Source organism: Pseudopipra pipra, chromosome 7 (genome assembly GCF_036250125.1).
Source record: "Pseudopipra pipra isolate bDixPip1 chromosome 7, bDixPip1.hap1, whole genome shotgun sequence".
NCBI classification, from domain to species: domain Eukaryota; kingdom Metazoa; phylum Chordata; class Aves; order Passeriformes; family Pipridae; genus Pseudopipra; species Pseudopipra pipra.
The window spans coordinates 15,788,654-15,813,383 of record NC_087555.1 but is presented as its reverse complement, the minus strand read 5'-3'; the positions used below and the strand labels follow the sequence as shown (position 1 = coordinate 15,813,383).

The window sequence follows — 24,730 nt, the reverse complement described above, 5'->3', positions numbered from 1 at the left end:
AGAGTAATTCCCACTTCCATGATTTAAAGGCAAGCCAGAAGGGTTTGTGCAAAAAGCAAACAACAGACATACTGGACCACTGCCTTGCTGTTTTGGGGCAGTGTGTGACTGTATGGCCAAGTGTTTGCTGCTTATTCTTCTGCCACAATCCATATAGCCAGTGAATCACAAAAAAGGGTATTAGCCTAGAGCGGGACAGGAACCACAGCAATCGCTCAAAACGTGCCTAGGAAGAGTAATACTTCAATAAATATCCTCTGATTTGGAAGAAGAAATGGCTGCTTTGTCCATTTCAAGAATGGATTACAGCTGTAAAGCCAGCTTCAATGGTTTGTTAACAAGCTTTACATCACCAGCACACCATCAACACACACAGCAGACAGAGCACATTAGGGATTGCTGCTTGTGGCCTATTAAAGGGAGCATATCTAACAATCATCAGAAGGTTCTAGGACATCTAGGAAATCTAATGAGCCCATCCTGAAATTACCAAAAATATGAAATAACAATAATTACTATAAGTTGTGCCAGCAAAATAACAGATACCAGTGATAGTGAGATGAAATATTAAAGAGAGGGAGAACAGACATTTTAGAAACCTTAGTGTTACAGAAACCACTATGATCATACTGTGATCCTCACTGGGGAGGTGTGATGGAATCTGATTAGGTAACATGAACTGTCAAGATTTTGTCAACTAAAAACATATAGAGTACATGAAAGACAGTCAAAAATATTACAGAGTGCTTTAATAGAATATCAAACACCACACATGAAATTGTCATTAATGAAACTGGTTTTGTAACTTGACATTGTAAGTTTTAACTAAAAGATTCTTCAGCAAAGTGTGGCTACCAGCTTATTACACTGAATTTTAAAAATTTTAACACACAACTGACTTGTACAATACAGATACTCACCTGTATTGTGGGCTTCTAGCTGTGAAAGAGAATTCACAGCCACTTTGCATAATGAACAGTAAAGTAGTTTTTTGGCTTTTTCCTCTTCTGACTCAGTAACTGTGTTAGCAGCTCCATTCGTGCTCTTGGTGGATGAGGCAGGTGCTAAAGGTGCCACTGCTGCCACTCCAGGTTTGGGAAGAAAAGGACCCGCTTCTGTATTGGACTGCTGACTTGCACTATTGGGTTTTGCTTTGCCTTTATCTTCTAAAAGAAGCAAAATACATATGTAATAATATGCCACAAACAAAAAAATCATACAGTAATAGTCCTGTGGATTTAGTGAACCTAACACAACAGGGGCCTAATTCATTTCATTTTATAAAAGAGAGCAGCCCCTTTGTGTAATCTGACAAAAGGGGTGATTTTCCTGTTTTTAATGTTACCAGTGAATACTAATGACTTCAAAAAATTCATGCCACTGTTGTTGCTGTCATGCTGCAGGTATTGCCAGTTGAAAGAAGCCCAAGAAAGCCCAAAGGCAGACAGGCTTAGGGACTGGATAGCACTCAGAAAAACATGCAAGGCTTTGCACTGGGTATTACAAAAATATTTCTCAAGAACAATATATTTGCCTTTTGAAGGGGTCAAGTTTCTCAAAGTCACTGGGCGGACACTGAAAGGCTCCAGCACCATTTTGACATGATATCCCTCATTTCAGTTACAGGAATTGATTATGGTAACTACACAACACACATGAACATGGCTGCTAATATTTTTAAGTTTTTCCAAGAAAATTCCCCATATATCTGTAGATCAGATGGCTTCATGTGCCTTCAATGCATTCCCATATCACTTCACAAGCATGAGTCAATCATCTGTGCTCCTATGAGACAGGCAGGTATTACTTCATTTTGCAGATGGCAATCACAAAGCAAGATATTAAATGTCCCAACAGGGCCTAAAGAGGAACTTTGTGCCAGAGCCAGTATTCAAATGCTCCCTAAAAGTGCTGCCCACAAGAGCTCATTGCATTTTAAGCTATTCAATTGCAGGCCTTGTGACCACAAGCCGTATTAGTTGCCAGCAGTAAGACAAGCTCCACCTATAAAAAACATGGGATGAGAGGGGGACAGTGCAGTGGTGATGGTATGAGCAACCCTGCCAAAATGGACATGAGAAATGATTGAGCTGTCACTCTGAACAACAGGAATCAAATTTTATTATCTAAGCAAGTACAACATCTATATAAGAGCAACCTCTTAAAAACTACTTATATCCCATTTGAAACCCCTGGCATAGTTTTAAATAGAGTTAAACTGTCTTTAAAAACTAGGTTCTATTTTGAGAATTTATTTTTAAACATGGATACTTGCACTTTATGTTTACAGCTACAAGACTCTGTTTTAACATGATTCTGTGTATCAGGCCAATGTTGCTACCAAGAATTCTGAAAACAGGATTGTACCCACTCAAACAAACACTTGAGAGCGTGTATGATCTATGAACAGCCATTCTGAAACTAAAACCCACAGTTGTTGGCGTATTTCCCAGAAGAGCATTGTAGTACATCAATTTTAGATTGTTATAAATGAGGAGAAAAAAAATTCTAATAAAACAACAATTATTTTTTAAAATAGCAATAAAAATACTTTGAAATTACACAATATGAACAGTACTAAGCACTGAAAATGGTCAAGTACAAAGACTACGATTAGGACCAAATTAATGTTAAAACCAGATTCTGAAGGTATTTTGATGGATAAAGTATGACAAAAGAAACTGATGTTAAATTGTACTTCATAGGCTATTCAGTTTTAAAGTCTCTATAGTAATAAGTCACATCTGCAAAAATCTAGAACACTTTATGTGAGCCATGAGTCTTCATAAAATATAGTTTTAATAAATAGCATTTGCTAGCATTTTAAATTAAAGAGTTTTCAATATGGAAAATTCTCAGAGGTGCTAATATCTACAAATGAAACACACTGAACAGTTGCCATTTGCGAATTCACATTACAGAAAAATAGACTTCTTGTTGTTGTTGTATGCAATATTATGCCAGACTGCAAAAGGCACAACACCAGGACATATGCAAACCTGAGTGGAATAAAGGAACGTTCCTCAGTATTTTGCATTTCAGGCCTTAAAAGAAAAATACACCTGCAGAACTGCAAGCTGTATGCTACACTACTGACTACCCTTCTAGTTTGGGTTTGGATTTTTATGTTGTTTCCCATATATTTTTTTTAATGTAAGCATAAAAACTCAGTGCTTTTGAAACATCTCCTAGAGGTAGAAGTCGTCTCCTGCAGTGAGTGAGAGAGGAGGTGGCAGGGGGCAGCAGGAACAGCAGATGATGGGCGCAAGGCGGACCCCTGGCCTGAGAGACAACCCCGCATTGTGAGCACACGCTCACACTCCTGCCTGCAGCCCCTGCCTGCACTGTTCTCACTGACCACAAGAAGAGGGAGCAGATTTTTATTTCTTTGTTTTGCCATCGAGTGTCTGCAGAGTGAGATCCCAAGACACAGAAGATCCATTTTATGCAGGTCACCAATTACCATCACAGACTGATGGTTTTCCAATGTTGAATTTAACAGCTGATTGAAAAATTACAGATTTCACTTCTCACCTAGCTGGCCACCAGCTGATGTAGTATGTAGGGTTTTATATTCCCTAGATTTACAGTGTTTTCACTATTTATAATACAAAGCAATTCTAGAGTATACAATGTGTAACAAACTAACAAGAAACTTCCAGAAAACTAGAGATAAGTTACCAGCATCCAGCTGGGCTCAATTCCGCCAGTATTGCAGCTTTTGGAATGAACCTCAGTTCACATAATAACTCCATCATTTGGAAAGCTTCCTGAAGCAAATAAGCTCTTCATCGATGGGGATGTATAAGGAGAGACATACACCCCTCTATGAATTAATGTTTCCTTCCATCATTCTAAATGTTTAATGCAGAACATCTTCAAAGATCATAATTGTAAGGTTATTATACAGTTTAACTCCCACAGAAAGTACATAGAGCTAAGTGCATATTTGTCACTGCAGTGGGGCCAGAACTGGGTTTTCCTGGCTTCTAAAATCAGAAAATTGCACTTCTCCAAATGGGCTTTTGATAACAGCTTATTGTTTTCAATCCACAGAATTCAAAACACCATTACTTAAAGTTTTATGTGTGAGACATAAATGCCAAGTATTCAATCATGCAAAGCACAGGAAATGCAAATTGCATGTATATACAAACCACAAAGAAGATTATTCTTTTTTTTTCTACTTATAGCACAGAGCTAAAAAATAATATCTGCACTCAGAAATCAAAAAATGTAACTGTTAATGGCTGCATGCCATATTTCCAAACGATAATCACCTTATAAAATACATGTGGATGGTGAAATACAGCTGTAGGATTATAGTCCTCTTGCTATTTCTGAAGGCAAGTATTATTGAGAATAGGCTCAAACTTGCTCTGATCTCCACCTGGGCTGAGACCAACAGAGCAAGAGCCCAAATGAGTGCAGAAGTGAGTCCATCCTGCCCCAGACCACTGACACAGCAGCTTCTGCTGCATGAGCACAGCTGGAAGCATTAGACCATGGCAATAGAAGTCTCTTCCCTGAAAGCAGTAGCTGTGATTCAATCTGCATCAGGTCAGGTTGAAATGCTCACATCAAAACTCATGTGCAAGAGGTTAATTTAAAATCTAATTTGTACTGTTGCACTGTATCTGACTACGTTCCTTTTCCATTTAAAAAAAGCCATACTTCATCTGTGTTAAATTCTTGTCTTTAAATTAAGTCTTCCTTTTCTTCAAGATTCCAGAAAAGTAAATTGATGACGCAGGTTCTTACTGAAGCCTGAATTTATTTTGAAGTAGAGCCCAGGGAAAAAAAACTAAAGCAAGCTAATTAAGTATTGCTTTGGGCTCAGTAATATCATGCTTTTGTCACCCATTACATTGTTTTAATTCTGCTTTGAAGTTTATTTCATGTATTTCTGCTTGTTTGACTCATGCTTGTGTCAGCTCCATGTTAAAATTCAATCTGACCAGTCACTTTGACCATATGTACCAAGGTCAGGACACTGCATGATAACACCTGACAGGTTCAAATCTACAAGTTCTACCTCACAATAGAAGACCAGCTGGACTGACTTACCAACCTTTGCAGGTCACACGACTCTCACTATAGCTGCTATGGCACAATTCATAGGACCTACCTATTAATGCTGAAGTCCTAGTCCAGCTAAGTGAAGGGGTTTTACTTCCTAGCCCAAAAAGGGGCAAAAATGTTACTGTAAAACTTCTTCCCAATGACAAACAACCTCTGTCTCCTCTATTCAATTATTTTCTTTCCTGGCAAAAAAATGAATATGAGCACTCTGCCCCAGCTCACAGTTCAGTGATCAATGCAAGCCATGAAGAAAGCAAATAGATATTTTTTAATCTTACTAACCATTCCATTAAGCAGTTTGGTTTATAAGGCACCTTTAAGAGACTGTACTTATTTTACTTTGTGATTTGTGTGAAGTGTTTACAATTTTATAACATATATATATTTACATGTTATAAATATATATTTTACAATTATCTCATACCATACTAAATTGTGCCTATAGGCATTGATTTCTATAGCCAGGAAATAGACCTTTTCGAGTGAGAGTGATGATTTGGTGCCTGTTAGGAAGAAGTTCTAATTTGGACTTCCTGACGATATCATACATGCTATTTTCAACAAAAAAGTTACTTAAAATTCAAATCCTTAACTCAGAATTTACATTCTTGATAAAAATAAAAACAATGAGAATTCTAAATCTCATTAATAAATCTAGAATGTCAATGGAACAAGTTTTTCTGTATCAATAATATCCATTGCTACTAACACCCCACAACACGCCTATCTGCACAGTTATCACTGATGATATACAAAACAACTTTGCAATAAACTTCTGTTCCACAACAGCTTATTCAAATAGCAGCTGGAATTAAAAGATTATCCAAGGTACACATGATACGTGACACACTTGCAAGAACCCTTTCCAATACGTATTCTAAAATCTTTTAGATATGAAATTTGGCTATGGTCCTAATAACCCTTACAAAACTGTTATGTAAATTTTCTGCCAGTATATAATAAATAAATAAACTTGCTCTTACTGTAACAGTAACAGAAGAAATAATATTTCAATTACTGAAAATATTGTGTGTGCATCTGCATGTGATGAAAAGTATAGCTTTGCACCTGCCTGCTTCTCTTCTCCACCAGAAACTGGGACCATTGCCCATGACTTGTGCTGAAAGCTGAGCACGCAGACAGTAAAGGATCCTGGGATAGAGAACAGCTGCCCAGCACAGCCCTGATTGCAATGGAGGAGGCTCCCCACCAGGAAGAGACCATGCCATGCTTATCACCACCCACCGCCAGGCTTCAGCTTCCCACCTTTCCTTGTGCCAGGTCCTTTTCTGCGTGCCCCAGCTTCAGGCACTGAATGGCAGCCGTACACAAAGTACAGCAAAAGGGCAGCACAGACACTGCAAAGTGGCCATGGCTGCTCTACAACCCTACACTGAGGCTCTTTTGAGAGATTTGCTCATTTGCCATCCTAGATATAGAAATCTGGTTTTATATTTCTTTTACCTGCTCACACAACAGAACACATTGCCAAGTTAGAAGAGAGCATAATGGACAAATTATTTTTGGCAGTAAGATATTTATTATTCTCTGTCGCAGAGGTAAGGAAGTAGTAAACACTTGTGCTTCTTTTCTTCTTGAAAAACACGAAGGAAAGAGCCATGCAATTTTCAGTGCAATTTCCAACCTAAAACAGCCACGTAATTTTGTTGCTGTGCTAGGGAAACACAGCAACAAAATAATTTACTGTGTAACTCAATCACAGCATGGTCATCAAGGCTATACAACTGGTGAGCAGAAATGATGCACAGTTAGGTGAAAAGCCTTTGTTTCAATCAGCCTTGTTTATGCTGGTATGTTACAATACCACATCACTACTGAAAGAACTTTTTAAAAACATGAGCAACCTGATGTTTCTAAACACTTTCAATTAACTTCTGACTCTGTCACTTCCTATGGTAACTAAAACCAAAAGGGATTTCTGAAAGGAGACATTCATGTTTTACTTATGGGATATTGAAAGTGTGGTGCGAAGATTGTCTTATGATAGCCTTGAGTTCACATAAATTGTGCTACAGGGACCTACCATTAGTTTGAAGTGTTGATTTTAGAGAATAAAACAAACATATCTCCAAAACTGGTAAAGCTGTGAGTAAAACAGATTTTCAGGTTCTCCCTATAATTTCAACAGCTCCAAATATGCTTGTGAATATTGGGCTGCATTAAACAACCTTTGAAGCCCACCGTGATCACAGAATGGGACAAGGAAATCAATGAGATTGCCAGCCGATTTTATTACATGCTCTTTCCCTGATCGACTGTGTGGGAAAGGTAAAATCAGTTGCATTAATTACAGTGGTAGACAATCCAAGAAATTTTGCTGAAAAGCTTATCACTGTAGCTAAACTGGCATCAATAAACACAAAGTAAAAGTGTGTCTATTGAAAAATAAAATTCTCAGTTTAAATTTAACATGTGAAATACTTGGCACATCTGACACAAATCTAAAAAGTGACACATTTCCTACTACATTCTTTTTCCTACATTTCTTTATGACGATGCTGAAGAGAGGCGAGTTACTTGATATTACTCAAATGTAGTGTTTGACCTCTCTGTTCTAAGCTTTCTGCACACAAAACAAGAAGGTGGCCCCCAGACCAAGTGATGTTCAGTTTAAGAGCAGAGATGACAGCTGCAGACAGACAGGTATGAAATCACAGAGACAGAACAACTAACACGGGCACTGGTGTGGCAGTCAAACTTCTCACAAGTTTTTTTCTGTTTTTCAGTCCATCACAGTGAAAGAGAAATTTTCAGAGTTGAGAATAACAGAAGGAAGTTTGGCAGCTAATTGCAGAGAACTCTTCACAAATAGGCCCAGGAAAAGCGGGAAGCTGTTCTGGAAGCTGTTTTTAATGGTTGATGGGTGGTAGGTGCAAGACAGCATTTTGAAATATATTACAGAAGACATACAAAGGTATGGAGAGCTTTGAAAGTGAAGGACATAAATTTGGAGGGAAAAAATCAGTAGCTTTACCCGTACCATAGAAATATTATAACAAAATTTGCAGCATTCAAAACAAAAACATTAAAAGTAAAGAGATCACAGTCAAAGAGGTCACAAGCCTGGTTGAATGAATTAAGGGAGACATTAAGAAACCAAACCAAAATAAAATCAAGGTGGGGAAAACTTATTTAGTCACACTGTACTTGTAGTACTGCCTAACCAAACCTTAGGATCTACCCTGGGACACAGGTCGGGGAACAGAGAACATCCTCAAGTCATTATACTGGAAACAAGAGCTGCTCTACATCTCTTTGCCCTGAAATAAGATATGGAGGGAGAAGATGATCAATGAGTGAATTAATAAGATGACAAGAAGGGCCTCCTTCAATCTATTAGCAGAAAAGCTACTGAATAGAAAGTCAGACAATAGCTCCAGTAAGAAAAGCAAGTTTCAAAATGTTGTGCTTCACAGAAAGTCTTATCTTATTCTGGTTCACACTACTATAGAGGAATAAAGCACACACACAATTACTTCTTATGAAGAAGATGAACACTATGAGTAATATATGCCATAAAGACAATAGCAGGAGAGCAATTAAGTCATTAATGGTCACAACCTTTACAGCATTTTAAGTACTCTGGCCTGCATCTCAGCATCACTCAAAAAAAACCCCAATAAAACAAATAACAAAGAGCATTAGGTTATTTCTTGACACTCATTAAGACAGAGTTAGCTAAGTTTGATAAGGTATTTTAAAATCTTTTTTGTTTTATCTCCACACTTGCTGAATAATGAGTCTCTAATGGCTGTCAGACAAAATACCTACTTTCTCACCAGTTGTGCAGTCTACTGAGAAATGAAGCTGAAAAACCCGTAGGGCTCTGTTCTAGAAAAATTCCACTGCAAACCTACATTCAAATCAGACAGCACAGTTCATCTATTAACCCTTTGGTAACCTTTACTTTTTGTAAAATCTTTTTTCTTGCACTTCAGGCTGTGCGAAAACCAGCTAAGTTTTACATAATGAAATAAATCTGTTTGTCACATTCTAAAAAGAACTAATTTTCTCTCTATACAAAGATGAGAAACAAATAGAAACTATAAATATACAGCTTTTCATCTCAAACACAAATGTACCCTGAAGTAAGCTACAACATATTTTCTCAAGATACTGAAGCTACATCAGGAAATGTCTGGATGGCTGTGCAATAAGAGGTGAACTTGGTAGCTACACTGATTATTTGATTAACTGCATCACTTCTCTTCAACAGGCTGAGCCAAAGCTATCTTTTTTCACTTCAGAAGTATTGCTTGTATGGCTACGGTACAGCAGTGATGTTGACAATTTTTTTGGTACTTTATTTCTGATCTGGTGTACCAAAGACTCTTACAAAGGAAGTTGTGTTTTTTTCAGAGTACAAAAATGTTTGTAACTGATCAGATTAAAGATGTAATGTTACAAAGGTTTGCAATTTTGAATGGTTTTAATTTTTATGAAAGTGGATTGATGAGAACTAGAAAATATTCAGAAGTACACATAGTTCTGCAAGTGTGAAACCTTGCCCTGCAAAATATATTTCTGTACCTATTTGTACACCTTCCCAAACTGAGAATGCCTGCTGCTCCAATTACCAGAGTGTCTGAGATGATCCTGCTGTATTGCCTATGATTTTTAATCAATTCCTTGCACAGTTTGAGATTCTTAGGGGATTGGTTTAGGTTGGCTGGCTGGTGTTTTAGATCTGTTTTACAGACTAAGATCAAGAAAAATCTGTATGCACTCACCAGGGCGGACGAAAAAAACAACAAAAAAGAGGTATTTTGGCATGCACATAAAAAGCATATAGCAAAATAACTATGCAAAAATTGTTATGTATCGACAAAGGGCATTCACATTTCAAAAAGCCTCTTATTTAATATTTCAACATAATGTAATTTCTCTCTGCAAAAGCAAGAAGAATAAGAAGGGTTGATTTTGCACTGTTAGCCAAAATGCAGGAGTGTATGTAGTATGTCTGGAGAAAACAAACTAACTTCTAACACTCGCTTAAGGCAATTTGTGTAGCATCTCCATGTTACCTGCTTGTCTTCAACCATTTTTTACAGAATGCAGGTTATATCAGACTTGTCTTTTCCTCATCTGAAAAGAGATTATTACAAGTCCCAGCTTCTCTGTCCCCTCCTTCCCCTTCTCCCACCCCAGTTTTAAGACTTAATAGGGTGAACAGATAACTATGGTGAATGCAGCATGTTACTTCCAGAGAAAATCAACTTGTCTACAAACACCAATTCAGAGCAATTTCCTAGTGTATAGTACCAACATCTACTTTCTCAGTGACACATTGATAGGTTGAGAAAACTCTCACTAGAAGTTTGTTCATAAAACTCATCAAGATCAGGAGCACTATGGTGCTGGAAACAAGGTGGATCTAAAACACAGCTAGCAAGTGTGAATGTTAATTTAAAGAATATCCATAATGTGAGACCACCCAAAAGCTTAGTCTTCCTGGGTCCCATTGCTGTATAGCTAGGTAAATTTACTTTCATCTTTTCTGAGCTATGCCAGTCTGTTTTGGCTGAAATGGAAAAATCTGCAAGTTGGAAAATTATAATACAGCGTGGGCCAAGCTTGAAATACAGTATAAGATCTGCTATTATGAAATGTGACTCTCCTCTGGGTAAGAGTAAATTATTTTTGCTAGTTATACACTTATCTCTTTCTGACACCAGACATCTATTATTTTGAAAATATTTTATACTCGCATTCCAGACTCTGCTACATTTTTTTTAGAGGTCCTGGAATGCAAACTTTCTATACTATTGCATTGTCTTTTAAACTTTTTAATAATGTAGGAATGCTTAGAAAAATAACTTTCAACAAACATACTGTATTCTGCCCAGACATCCTTCACTTCTATATAGTCTTGGTTCATCTTCTCAACTATAACATTGGCTCATCCATTTATGAATCTGAAATACACTACTAGAAACATATTTCACTTGCTGTTTGTACAAACCAAAAAACTTAAAACTCTACCCACAGATGCTGAAGTGTGTTGGAACTCAATACAAAATTTATGGGTCTCTGAATAACAGAGTCAAGGAGAACTGACAAACTGTAGGCAAGTACAGTCTCATGGGCTGAACTACTTACTCAGTACTTGCCCAAGCAGAACTGCCACTGAAGTCAGCTATGAAACACTCATCTTCATTTTGGTTAAATGACATCTATAATTGTTCATTATAGAGCGGGGGGAGGTGTTCTTTTTTAATATTTGGATTTACCTCTCATTATCCTACTCTGATTTGATTGGTATTAAATTCAACTAACTTCCCCAAGTCAAGTTTGTTTTGTCTGTGACAATAATGTGTGAGTGGTCTCTCCCTGTCCTTATCTCAACTCATGAGTCTTTTGCTGTATTTTCTCTCCTCTGTCCAGGACGAGGCAAATGATAGAGCAGCTTTGGTGAGTACCAAATGCCCAGAAGTTACTTACTATTAAATCAAATACAGGCATTACATGTGCCACAGATGTAAATACACATATGGTACTCGGAACAGTGTATCTGTGGTGAATTTATGAGCATTTATTAATCATATTTTATATTATCAACTATAAAGGCACTGTGGTCAAACAGCAAACCCTATACTGCGACTTTACCTCTATTTTGGGGGCAGAGTTTCAACAGACAGCAATACAGAGTGGTCTTCATATGGCTGTGAAACACTGAATGAAAAGGGAACAAAACTTACGATCCTCAGAGCATGTAATGAAAAATGCCCTTGAAATGACTCTCTGTGGTAGCTGACTCAGATTGAATTTACTACTTAGTTGACCGTAAACTAATACCTTTATCTAACAGAAATATGCCTGTGCTTAGCAGGCACTATCTGAATGCACATAAACACAGACACATGGTTATTTTATAGAGTATAACTTCAGCAGAACTCTTTATGTAAGCAAAAATGTGAAGAACTGATGAGGCTCATCAGTAGCTTTTGATGAAGGTTAGACATAAAGCACAAGCATCTTTCAAGGGCATAAGATAGAACCTCTAAAGAGGGCATGTTGACACTGGGTATAGCAAGCCAAACACCTCGTGGTGTTCCTCTCCTAGAGCCTCTCCCTATCCCTGCCCCACCCTCAAAATTGACACCTTTGTCACAACATATTTTGAGGTCTGGAGGACTTTGGTACATTATATAGAATGAAAAAATTGAAGAATAATTGCCTTAGAAACCCCCTAAACTTTGAGATTCTTATAATGGTATCTGTATGACAAATAACCTAGAATTTCCCAGAACAGGTAAGACAACAGGTTAGCTGTGGAACCTCTGTGTTTCTGGCTCTTAGCTCCTTCTGAAGGATTATCTAAAAAACAGTTTATTAGAACTATGTAAACAAGCCATTCCTTTAAAATGAGTAGAAAACAAGGTGACAAATGGAAACAAATGTTAAGATGAAAAGGGATTTTGTTAAGAGATTAGTATCATTCTTAGGATGATACCAACTAGAGAGATGCATATGGAAAAGTTTAGAACTTAAGCATTGGCAGAAAGCTTTCTAAAATAAGCAATGAAAGCAAGATGACTAAGGGAGTGTCCTGACAGTGGACTTGTGAAATACAAACTGAGCCCTTCCCTGGGACATTACACATCATTGGTAGCTGATGAATAAACAGCATTGGCAATTGGGATGCTGGAGAAATCCAACCCATCATACATTTTCCCAGCAAATGTGATTCAACATGTTGCCTGCTCCTTTAGGAATAAATGGAAAATCCACTCAGTTTTGTTGTCAAAACATCCACAGAAAGCCCTTGGTGAACTAAAACCCACAGACAAGACCTCAAGATCAACTTTTCTAAGTCTGCTAAAGCTTGGAGTTGCCAGTCCTGTCTAATAGGCCAACTAATTACCATATGTTACATGACATCAAGTGGCATTTATTAGGTCCATCAATATCTCTAGGTTATTTTCAAACCATGAGCTAGCTCACTCAGTGTCAGATACTGTACCACATTCCAGCATGACAGTGTTAGCTTTAGTTATGCAGCTGTAAGGATTGGAAAAACTCTTACAGGACCTGCTTAGGATCAAGAAGCTGGCAAAAAACTTTCCAGTCCCATCCCTTTCCTGCCATCCTTGCCACACACAGCAGGTGAAGATAGGACTGCCCATATATGAAATATCATCACCATGACCCTGTGCGCTGCTTGTTGCAGCTGTCTTGAAGGGTCAGGATTTGAAACAGGTTCTAGTATTTGGCCTAGTTAGGAGGGTAAGGTTGCCTGTTCCTGTACCAGCTGAACAAAAAGGGGGTTTCATAGAGCATCCAAAGGGTCTATCTGTACCTACTAAGTCCCAAGAAGCAGAGCCTTCTGCTCTTATTTGAACAAGGACTGAACTTGAAATGCCAATACCTATCATTTCACAAACAGGCACAGGGCAGACAGAGCATTCAGTGAATCGATCAAAGACAGAAAAAAAAAAACAACCCTTTTATAATCTGAAATATGGTTTTGACTCTTGAGTAGTTTAAAAGTAAGAGTTACTCCCTGATTTTCATATCAAAGCAAAATGCAAAAAAGGTGATACCACATCATCTGTCTGCTTCATTTTGAATTATTTATTTTGATTTGGAAGTATGATCAAAGAATTCCTCTTTGCTTGATAAGTAAACAGTGATACTTAAATCCATTTATTATTATATGCATTCCTAAAGGACTCATCACTGCAAGCACCTAGACTATGCTAACCTGGGATCACAGACACCATCTTCTATTGCATTTTTAGAGCTATATTTAAACCACACTTTAAATATTCTAAACTACGCTATGTACTGGTTATTAGCCCTGCCCTTTTCTAAAGCAATGCCATATATATACATATACTTCTGTGTAGCCATCCAGAAAATTCCCCTCACAGTGAGGGAAGGGAATCTTTGCCACTGTACTGAGTTTGTGTGGCTAAGCTTTGGTAGTGGGAGGGCTACAGGGGTGGCTTCTGTGAGAAGCTGCCAGAAACTTCCCTTATGTTTGACAGAGCTCAACCCATGAACCTTAGGTTATATATTCTCTCCCCTGCCCAGCCGAGGAGGGGAGTGACAGAGTGGCTTTGGGGGGCACTTGGCATCCAGGCCACCAGGATCCAGAATGCACCATCATCCAGGATCAACCGAGCACAGACCCACAGGAAAGAGCAGCTCCCAGTGCTCTTAACACAGCTGTTCTGTAACCACATCTCAAAGCAGCTACAAAAAAGGCTTGCAGTGTCACAGTAATGATTTTCTAGCATATGAAATTACTTTATAGGCATCACCAGACTTTTCCTGTGTGGTTTGAGAAACTGTGTGGGAGACATACTACGTAAGGGTCCCCTATGGCCACCTCTAATCTGCAAATACCCATCTGGACAAGCAGAGATGACCCAACAAGAAGTGGGATAACAACAACCTTTTCACATAATCTGTGGCATTTTCTTCCTGTCTGCAGAGTGAACAGGATAGGATGGTGGTATTTACAATTACCAATAAACAAGTATTTTCTAAATAGCAAAGAGTTGTGAACTTGGAAAACAAAATCACATAGTAGCCTAACCACGTTAGAATGCAAACTTGTGCAATTCAACCCATCAATATCCACTTACCTGAGGTTGCAGGCCACCTGTACCACTCCTGTACAATGCTTTATCATTACATATTTCCTGATGGCAAATTTACAAATGCCAATGCCATTTTACTGTATTATTAATATTATCAGGGAAGATCACTCTCTCACAATGTGGGCATTGTCATGCTCAGATCAAGTCCCACCGTCACCCCTTTCCATTGGGCTGAGGTAATTTTTGTCTGCAGGAAACTACGTTCTTCTGGAAACATCCCAAAAGACCTTAAAAATTAATATAACTCTCATAGCACTACCAGCAGTCACATTTCTCAAGCTGAAAAGAACAGCTGTAGAGAGACCACTGCATCAAAAATTTTGAAAGATAAGAACTGGATGAATCTGGGTTTTGCCTTTGATGGATTCCTCACATGAGCTGAGCTAACAACTATTTTTTCTGTAAGTTCTATGGTGGTGACTTCTGACCAGTAATTGTTTTGGATCTCATGCTATGTCTGACCCATAGAACCCATATGGCTCTGTAGCAAACTTAACTTGACATTTTATTTCAATATATAAGAACTGTTATGTCTGGAGAGCTCCAAATCATTCGTTACCTCACTCAAAATGGCAGCACATCAAAGTCATGCTTGTTGTGTTCTTTATTAGTAGATTTAAATAAGAGAAAAGTAATTGTAGTTTTATCAGTTTACTATAATATTTCCTACCCATTCTGCACTAATACCCATGGAAGTACAGCAGATAGAAAAGAACACAAGAACTTAAAACTGTCTTCTCTGTTTAGTTTCTCTTTCTACTCTTCCATACACAAGAAAAGGACAGCAGAAATTATTTACTGCTTGATGAACATGTCTCAGAAAATCTCCAGAGTACAGTGGCTAAACAACAGCTCCACAAGTGGTGGAGTTAAATTCTCTTCCTTAATTTCATTTATCTTATGCACTTCTAATGCAATTTTTTTCAGACTTACACCACACACACTCTTAAATCCTCTGCCTTGAAGGCAGAGTCCCTGGCCAGCCAGCAGGCCAAGCAAAACTGCAGCATCGTTCAGGATGGACCATAAGTTAGGGCTTCTCTTTTACTTATGTGCCAATTTTCATCAAACTTATAGGACCTTCATTAAAATCTCCTAATGTCTTTTTTTTTCTCTTCTTTTGACACTAGGCAATATAGTCAAAGTTGTGAAGACAGAGCCATAGAAAACAAAGACAAGGATAGATGATGTGATTGTAAGTCTCATTTCCTCTGGAAATCAGGATAAAAAAACCAAGACTACAAATACACACATGAACTGAAACTCTCAGTATTAAATATCTTTTAAGGAAAATGAAAATATTCCTGAACAGTTAATACATTGTAATAATCCATTTCTCAGAGAATGAAAGTTGTATTAAAATATTCAGAAAAAAATTGCATCAGTTAATTTGCTCCACGGCAAAAAACCCAAAATCCCACCAAGTCCCAGAAGAAACACGACGATTGCTCTTGTTGCAATAAGCATTGTGTTAAGCAGCTAAACATATCCTAAAGAATAGATGAACAATAGCCTCTGTAAGGGAAAGTGCAGTTGAACAAAATTATGGTTTGTTTCAAGTCCACAGCCTGGTAAAACCTCCAGTCTTCAAGCCATTCCCCACCTCTGGGACCAACTTTCCCTACATATACAGAGAATTTGCTGTTCCAGGTTCAAGTTTTTCTCCTCACAAACATCCCATCTGTAATCTCCTGTACAGCAGTAACAGGCTCCGAGGAGCCTCCTCTCCACAGAGAATCCCACTGTTCTCCTAATGGGAAGAAAGTGTTTAACTAAACTGCCACTGTGATTAATTTTTAGTGTAGAAACACTTGCAGTGGTAAAATCCAACAGACACAGATGGTAATCTGTCTAATTAGTAGAGAGCAATTAATAGTATAAAACAATACACTGTCAAAGCAGGGCAATTAAAAAATCAAGAGAAGGTTCCCCTTCTGATTGGTTATATTAATCAAAAACTGAATGTAGATTTTAGATACATTGTACAGAAAAGAAAAAATTAATTCAATTCAGAACTCACAGTTAGGCAAAGGAAACAAGAGACAGCTCCAGACAGATGATGGAGTTTGTAAAAAGATGATGAAATTTTTGTTATTTGGACCTCAACCTTTGGTATAGGAGAGGGACAGCATTAAACAACTACGTTATCAGACACACTCAACATGTTAAATCCTTTAAAGTTTTAACTGATATCTTAAGCAGTTGACTGAGTTCTCACCATGCATACCTGGAGCAGTAAGGTATTTTAACCAAAGATATTTTTTCAGAGCGTTAAGATACTTATGAAATATTTTAAATCTTTTTCCATTCAACAGTCCACCTTATATTTAGATCAATGGTAGCTTGTTACTGTTTAATAGTAGCATGGTTTGTTCACCTGAAGATGCTCCTTGGATTTATGTTATCTCTCTCAAACCTAAAATGTGATTTGGTAGGTAAATCAAGGCAAAATTTGGGACCCGTTGTCATTGCTAAGGACCCAAAGATAGTTGGGATGACAAATAATCACCGATACTTTTTTTGAGTTGGTTTGTGAGGTTTTTTGTGTGTGTGTGCATGTCAAAAAATGTGTCATTCACCTCATGGCACCTGAGTCAAGATCAGCTCTGGTGAAGAGGATACTAAATGGCTACCAAGGCAGAAGCAAATCTTTCAGCAGCAGTCTATTGAACTGACAGTTGGGTAACCCACAGTAGGTGCCCTCTCCTGGACAATACATAACAGTATTTCAGATTGTCAGCGAGTTCATGGAATTCTCCTGTTTCATTCAGTAACACAACACTGACAGAACAGAGACTCAAGCAGTTCCACTGCTATTAGTGTTGCTGATCTTCCTCAGTTTACTAATCTGGAGGGGGAAGAGAGGAGGGGTAAGAAAAAAGAAGTGATGTTGAAGCACTAATGAGCTGTGAAAGTCAGAAAATACCCAAGCCACAAGGTTTCATAATTCTGTAGGTGTGTTTCCCTATTCAAGCAATATTATCCTCTTCAGAAAAGAAAAAATTCTTACAAAGGTGTCTTGAGCTTTAGCTAAATATATACATCTCAGACTTAACCCTCCACCCAATCCATCAATTACTATTGTCATATGAACAACATCCATACTTTAAAAGAGTAAATTTGACAGTTTTTTTAAAATTGACTTTAGTATTCAGGGGCACCAGATGTTTCACAGATATGAAAAGCACTTTGATAATATCAAAACAAATTCTGTACAAGAAAGCACAGTACATATTTCAGAAAAGACAAGTCACCGATCACTATCATGCAACCAAATTCTCTCACACAAACACAAAAAAAGGAGAAAGTAAAGAATGTATAGAACAAAAAGTTTTCATTGACCTGATTTGTCAGAGATGTTGGCTGTGACTGGCGTGGTGGAGCAGCTTGGGCTAGCCTTTGCGCTGTCCTTGGAAGAACCAACTTTGGGTTTATTTTTCGTTGCCTCTAGTGCTTTGACCTTCTTGGCATGTTTACTTCCTTTGTAGTGGGCCTCGGCCTGGCTCTACAAAGGAGAACAAATCAGGCTCACTTTTTTCTGTACTGGTATATAATACAATGGATGACAAGGCAGAAAAGTGACACTTTCAATAGTAGGCACCATTATATTCCACGTAAAAAATTTTCATAGATTTATCCTAACAGTTTTCCTGGATGTAAGTTCTTATATATTCAAATAATAGGATTTTAATGAAAGTTGCATGTTTTCAGCAACTTGGTAAAAGAGGCTTTGAGATTACATAAAGCTCTGCCACTCCTAATGTAATTCTTTTCTTCCTTGGTGCTTAAAGATTTAAAGCACTATACAAATGTAAACACATCCAATTCAGAAAGATACTACTCGATTTGCATGTACTGTTCCTTAGACTTTATTGCTTGTAGTTAGAAAGATGTACCATGCTGTGACAAGATTAAATAATCCATTTTACTTTCTGTTTGATCTCGTACAAATGTCATAAAGTATTTTCATCTTTACACTAACAGCAATTGAAACTTGAAAAATTATGACTTCAAGAAAGAAAGGTTAAAATGAAAAAACATCAAGTACAACACAAAAACTAAATATTTATCAGCCTTGATTGCTTTATAAATTGCCGTGAATATTTTTTATTAAAGACTAAGAAAATTGGAACCTTAAGGATAGGAAGGAGAGGAGCTTGTTTTAATTATTATTATTTATTTTGGTTGAAGTACTTTACATATAATGTACTCTTCTTAATCTGGCCAAACAGAGCAGTAGAAATATGTACTGAGATGCAATGTTTACTTCACCGTTGTCTTAAAACTATCTTCAGAAACTTGGTCAGTGTTTTTGAAGTTGCTAGGCTAAAGCTAGACACATAAATAAACGCCCATTTTTTCAGTGGTTTTGAGTTCTCTTTATCATTCCTGACTCTATATAATCATTGACCTTGACAAATCAGACCTCTTTGTTTGGAGCAAAATTAAGGAACTACATGCTTAATACGAACTCTAGAGCTTGGAAATTTCAGCTAATGAATTTAAATTTTTTTCTTGACTTTTTAACACATGAATTTACCAAATAGTGAGTAAGAAACAAACCTATCCAAAACAGTCTATTTTCATAACACTGTACTATTCAGCAACAGTTTTGCATTATTAATATTTCCAAACACAGTTTAAAAAAAAATTATTTCAGATATACCACTAGGTGCCTCTATTGAAGGTTATATATTAACTGAAGAAGTTAATATTGTCATTTACTTAAAATTAAAACACTCAGAGAAAGCATGCTTCATGTAACCACATCTTGGCACCTGGCATATAAAAACATCAGTGCAAATAAACTTTTACTACGTTCATGCAAAAACACATTGATTCTCTCTCTTTAATTGATTAGGACTATTTTATTTAGTTCACTGTGTTAAATGAAGCGAGCCATGAAACAAGTCACATGCTTTTTATAAAGAGCAACTAGAATAACTAAGATGCTTGAATTCCATAAAGAGTGCTGCTATAATGAGGAAAATTGCTTTAAGATCAGCAGAAGTAGGCATTACAATACAGTCACCTTGGGACAGCATGTAATAACAGCGTTATCATATGGTAGAGTGGAAGTGAAGAGTAGAAACAGCTGGACCAGACAAGAGAATAGAGAGCATGTTGGAGTCCTCACACAAGTTATAAAACTGATGGAGAACTGTTGCTAAAATAGAGGAGTGAAGTTCTTATACAACAAAGCTTCTCATTGCAATTACACACCCCATGAAACACTGTGCTTTCCACCTCAAAAGGATAGTGTATGTGACGCTGTGGCTGCATCTACTTTTATTTCAGTTAGCAAGCATTCAGTAAGAAAGGCTGCCAGATTAGTTTTACATTGAATTCCTTTGAAATTGAGATATTTTTAAAAAACTTTATTACAAAACCAGTAGAGTTTACTCATCAATTACTATTAAACTTTTTATTGATTTTAAAACCTTTGAAATATTAACACGCATACAAAACACAATTTAAGGATTATAAAGAAACAACTAATGAGCTATACCACTAGTACTACGTGCACTACTTAAAGGGACACTTGTCAACTTCTGAGTTGGACCTCTTCAGTCTGAATGTGGGCAGAGGAGCACAGTTCTGTTTGTGCCCTGTTATGTCAATGGGCCTTATGCAGGCACAGCAGTCTCGCCCTGTCTCTCTCCACCTTTGCTGGGTTTTTTCCATTTCTCTTAGGCTTTGCTGTTGCTAAATGATGCACTGGAAGGAATGCTTTCCATCACCGAAATTAAATAAACTATTCAAACATTACAGCGTACAAAAAGTGAAGCTAAAAATTGAGGTGTATATATACCCTTTCCATTCCAATACTTTTAAATTTAAATAATACCAAGTATAAGATTTTTCACTCAAGCATCCTCAAGTTGATGATGTCCCTTTAAATATTTGAACTCTATGCACTGCGCATATGTTTGCTGTCGATAGGATCATATGCTGCCTGAGGCCAAAGCTATAACATAAGAGACATAAATGCACTCAAGAGAAAGACTTAGTAAGTCAATTCCTTGATAATAAGCCTTTCTGCTGATATTTGCAATAATAATGCCTGCAATATCAGTAATAACCTACTACAGTCTTTGATTCCCTTCATTCAATCCTTCATACAGTGTATATGAGACCTGTTGAGAACAAACAAGTCCAGGCACAATTAAAATTCAGATTTCCGTAAACACAAGCAAAGCTTCATGGAAACATGGTCAATGGACTAACTTCTTATTTAAGTTTTGTAATTATTACAATCTCTTAAATTCATAGTTGTACATTATAAGGCCAGAAAGTATTGCTATGACCATCTAACTAGGGTTTTTGAAAATGCCAGCCCTTTCCAATACTGTTCAAACTAGCCCATTTGCCTTCGAAGGGAAAAAAAGCAATTGTCCAGTTTTGATTTGAAAGTAGCTATGGATGCAAAATCTACCTTTGGAAAATGATTTTGCTGGTTCACTTTGTCAGTTAAGTACATAATATTTATTTTTGCAATTTATAGAAATTGAAACTATTTGTATAGTTTCAATTCTAGGGGCTGGATTTTGTTAAATCTTGGAATTTTAGGTGCTTTCAACTCATCTCTGTTCTGTGAGTAGAAATGCAGATACTCTTTTTAAGCATGAAGCTGGAGGACTGTTCCTCGAGGTGTCAAAGCAATGTTTTCTACCCACATAAGCTCTATTTTCTAGTCTTTGCAGATACACCTGAAGTTCAGAGTTTACTTTTTATCCATTGTGGGATAAATAATTTGATTTGGCTGCCTTTTGGTAATTGAAATGCAGTGTCCCTACATTACATAAGCCTTTGGAGTTGTGTGGAGTCACAGGAAGCAAAATAAAAAAGGGCAGCCGAGGAAATCTGAAATTAGAATGTAAGTTCTGGTTATTACTGGTACCGACTTTTCTGATTATTAATTTCCTGATCATTACTAACCCTAATTTAATAAAATATTTGCACAAGTACCACATTAAAGGCAAACATATTTGACCCTGAGATTAGCTCAGTTGGTTAGAGACTGGTACTAGTAACACCAAGGTTCAAACCATCCACCTAAGAGTCGGACTTTGATGATCTTTGGGGGTCCCTTCCAACTCAGAATATTCTATGATACTTGTTCCAAGTCCTCCTTAAAACTTACTGGTGACACAAATACAGCAATAGAGCACAGTTTATGAACTTTGTAGAATATATCATTGAGATACTAAACATATCTTTGAAATAAGCTATGACATATAAAATTTTCACTTTTAGTTAAGGCAAGAAGCTGAACATTTATTTTCATTTGCTCTGATAGTCCAGGGGAAGTTCTGTACACATAAAAAATAATTTACCAGTTTCAATATAAAACCCCAATAAAATATAAAATGAAATTAAGAGTAAATCTCTTCGGGGTGCAATATTTTAAATGGACACTGAATGTACTTTTTGATCATCATTAAGTACAACTAATGCATGCAAATTCTGTATCAGTAAAACAATATTTGAGAAAATAAAAAAGTTAGGAAAAGCCAAAATGAAGAAATCTCTCTGTACTCATGTACTATGATTTTAATGGTACACTATTTTATTCCAGTGTATATGGCTGCATTTACTGTAGGGTTTAATACACTCTACAGTAAAATAATTTAACTCTCTCACAAATCAATATTATTTAAATACTTAATTTTTTTTTTCAAAAATATTAAGTTAAATTTGTTGCTTATATAATCAACATTAAATGTCATAATGGAACTAACATTATTAAAATTTTAAAAAAAAATGCATACTTCATTAAGGAGGACACTTCTGAAAAAGTGAAATAAAATATTTCTATGAAAGAATTCACCAACTGAAAGGAAAATCTTATTTCCACATGGTTCTTAAAGTGACTGTGGTCTACTAACCTGATACACATACATTGTACATTTTAAAATAGAAACCCCTTAGTCATTAGGCAGCCCAGAAAGTTGTCAAGTACTGACTACTAAGATTCAATGAACAGGAAAAACTTTAAACTGCTATAAATGTGACACTATGTATCAGAATGCAAAAAATACCTTTGTACTGACAGGCCAAATTCCACACAAGTGTTCATGCATTTGTCTGGCAGTATTTTTTGGTCAACAGGATGAATATTTTATTACACTAAAAATATGTCTGCATCTTTGCTAGATCATGAAAAGCTGTATTTTAATTAAGTTGCAAATAATAATATAATTGACAGACAGATAATTATGCAATTTTCTCCCATAATTTTTCAAATTTCTACACCTTAAAATGGTGGCAGGACTCCCATTCTCTCTTTAAGCAAACTAGATTTTTAGTTCCATTCCTAGTCTTTTAGTATTAATTAAAAACCCCCATCAATCAAAGCTTATGAACTTTTTTTTTTAATTTTTAAGAAAGCCTCTAGGTTATAAGGATTAATGACTTGGTTGTAAGAAAGGATAATTTTTTCCACTCTTAAAAATGATCCAAGTTTTGTATTTTATTTAAAATCTTAATTTAATTGCTACTTTCAACTACAAATTATTAAGTTTAAAAATCTAAGAATCAGGATGTTAAACTCTGAGACTACATATAATACATATACAATAACCTTATATACTAGAGTGCATCTAATAAGAGATCAGCAATTCAAATCATCTTCTACATGTAAATGTGGTTTTGAGAACAAATGTGCATATTGTTAGCATATTATAATGCTTAAAATAACCTCAGTAGCTTTACTTTGCCTAAAGTTATATATACGTACAGATATGCATATTTAGATAGATACAGATAACCAGGAAACATACAGATCATATGGATTCATTGATAGAGGTACTGCCTTTAATAAAACTTTGAAATAAAGGCCAGACTGTAGTACAAAGGATATCAGAATATTACCCCTGTCAGGAGCGATGACTGACAATGTATTTGAAACCAGCACTATTCATTTTGACAGTTGACAAGTGACTGAGTTTTAGAATCTACTTGATTTGTGAATGTCTAATTAACTGAATTTATTACTATACAAAGAGATGAAATATTAACCTATGCAAGGCTTGACTAAGTCTAAAGGTTCAGTGCATATGTGTGTGAGACCAAGATTTTTTACAGGTTTCTTCAAGATCAGTTGAAGTAGCCCTTCAACAGGTCTTCATGGAAATCAAACAATTGTAACATCAACTCTTTGGCTAAATGTTTGAATCTGGTACCACATTATTCAGTCTGGCAATTAACATATAAAATTAAATATATGTAGAGCTGCATGGCATTAAGAAGGAGAAGTACAGAAATAAAGGGACAATTTGAAGTATCCACGTGGGAAATCTGGGTTCATGCCCTAAGCAGTGCAATGCTAGGTGAGTGCCACAACTAAATGGAAGTGAACATGGTGGCCTGTAGCTCCTATTCCTTCTCATTTGATACTGCACCTTTTTAAAGCAGGAATTTCACCCTGGATGGGAAGTATTCTCAACAGCAATTGTATCTCTAACATGCTGCTTAGCGAAGTGGCAGAACTATCCCTGGAAGCATCAAAAAACCATCTGGGTGTGGCACTTGGGGATATGGTTTAGCGATGAACACGGTGGTGCTGGGTTAACGGTTGGACTTGATTATCTTAGAGGTCTTTCCCAATCTTAATCATAGATTCTATGATTCTATCTCAAATAATAAATTCATTTGGTGTTAATACAGAGGTGATCTCTAATGAAAAATATTTTGTTGAAAATACCACAAAAGCTTCTGCCAGTAAGAGTTCAACCACATAGAAAATTTCCAACTGAAAGACTGAACAGATATAATAATCCTGAAAACTTCTATTCTGTAACGGAGTAACCATAAAGATTAATTTTTCCTGCATACCATAAAAAAGTTTTACATAAATTCCAGCTAAAAAAATAACATGTCATAAATATAACTGTAGAAAGATCACCTCTCAACACCTGTGTTCCTGCCCACTTTTATACATCAAGCTGATTACAATAGCAGTGGTCCTGTTAGAGAAAGCAACTAAGTGTGCAAGATAGGAGGAACAGAGAGGTATT

At 36.6% G+C, this 24,730-nt stretch overlaps 1 protein-coding gene across 11 annotated transcripts in view; it reads right to left on the bottom strand.

The window, feature by feature from the left end:
- ZNF385B (zinc finger protein 385B) overlaps positions 1-24,730 on the bottom strand; it is a 162,284-nt gene that overhangs the window by 4,420 nt on the left and 133,134 nt on the right. For all 11 annotated transcript variants that reach the window (XM_064660707.1, XM_064660706.1, XM_064660708.1 and 8 more), the window contains 2 exons: positions 18,054-18,216; positions 921-1,166 (listed from right to left, as the gene is read on the bottom strand). In XM_064660707.1, coding sequence (XP_064516777.1) covers positions 921-1,166; positions 18,054-18,216 — 409 coding nt within the window. The remainder of the gene's footprint in view (positions 1-920; positions 1,167-18,053; positions 18,217-24,730) is intronic.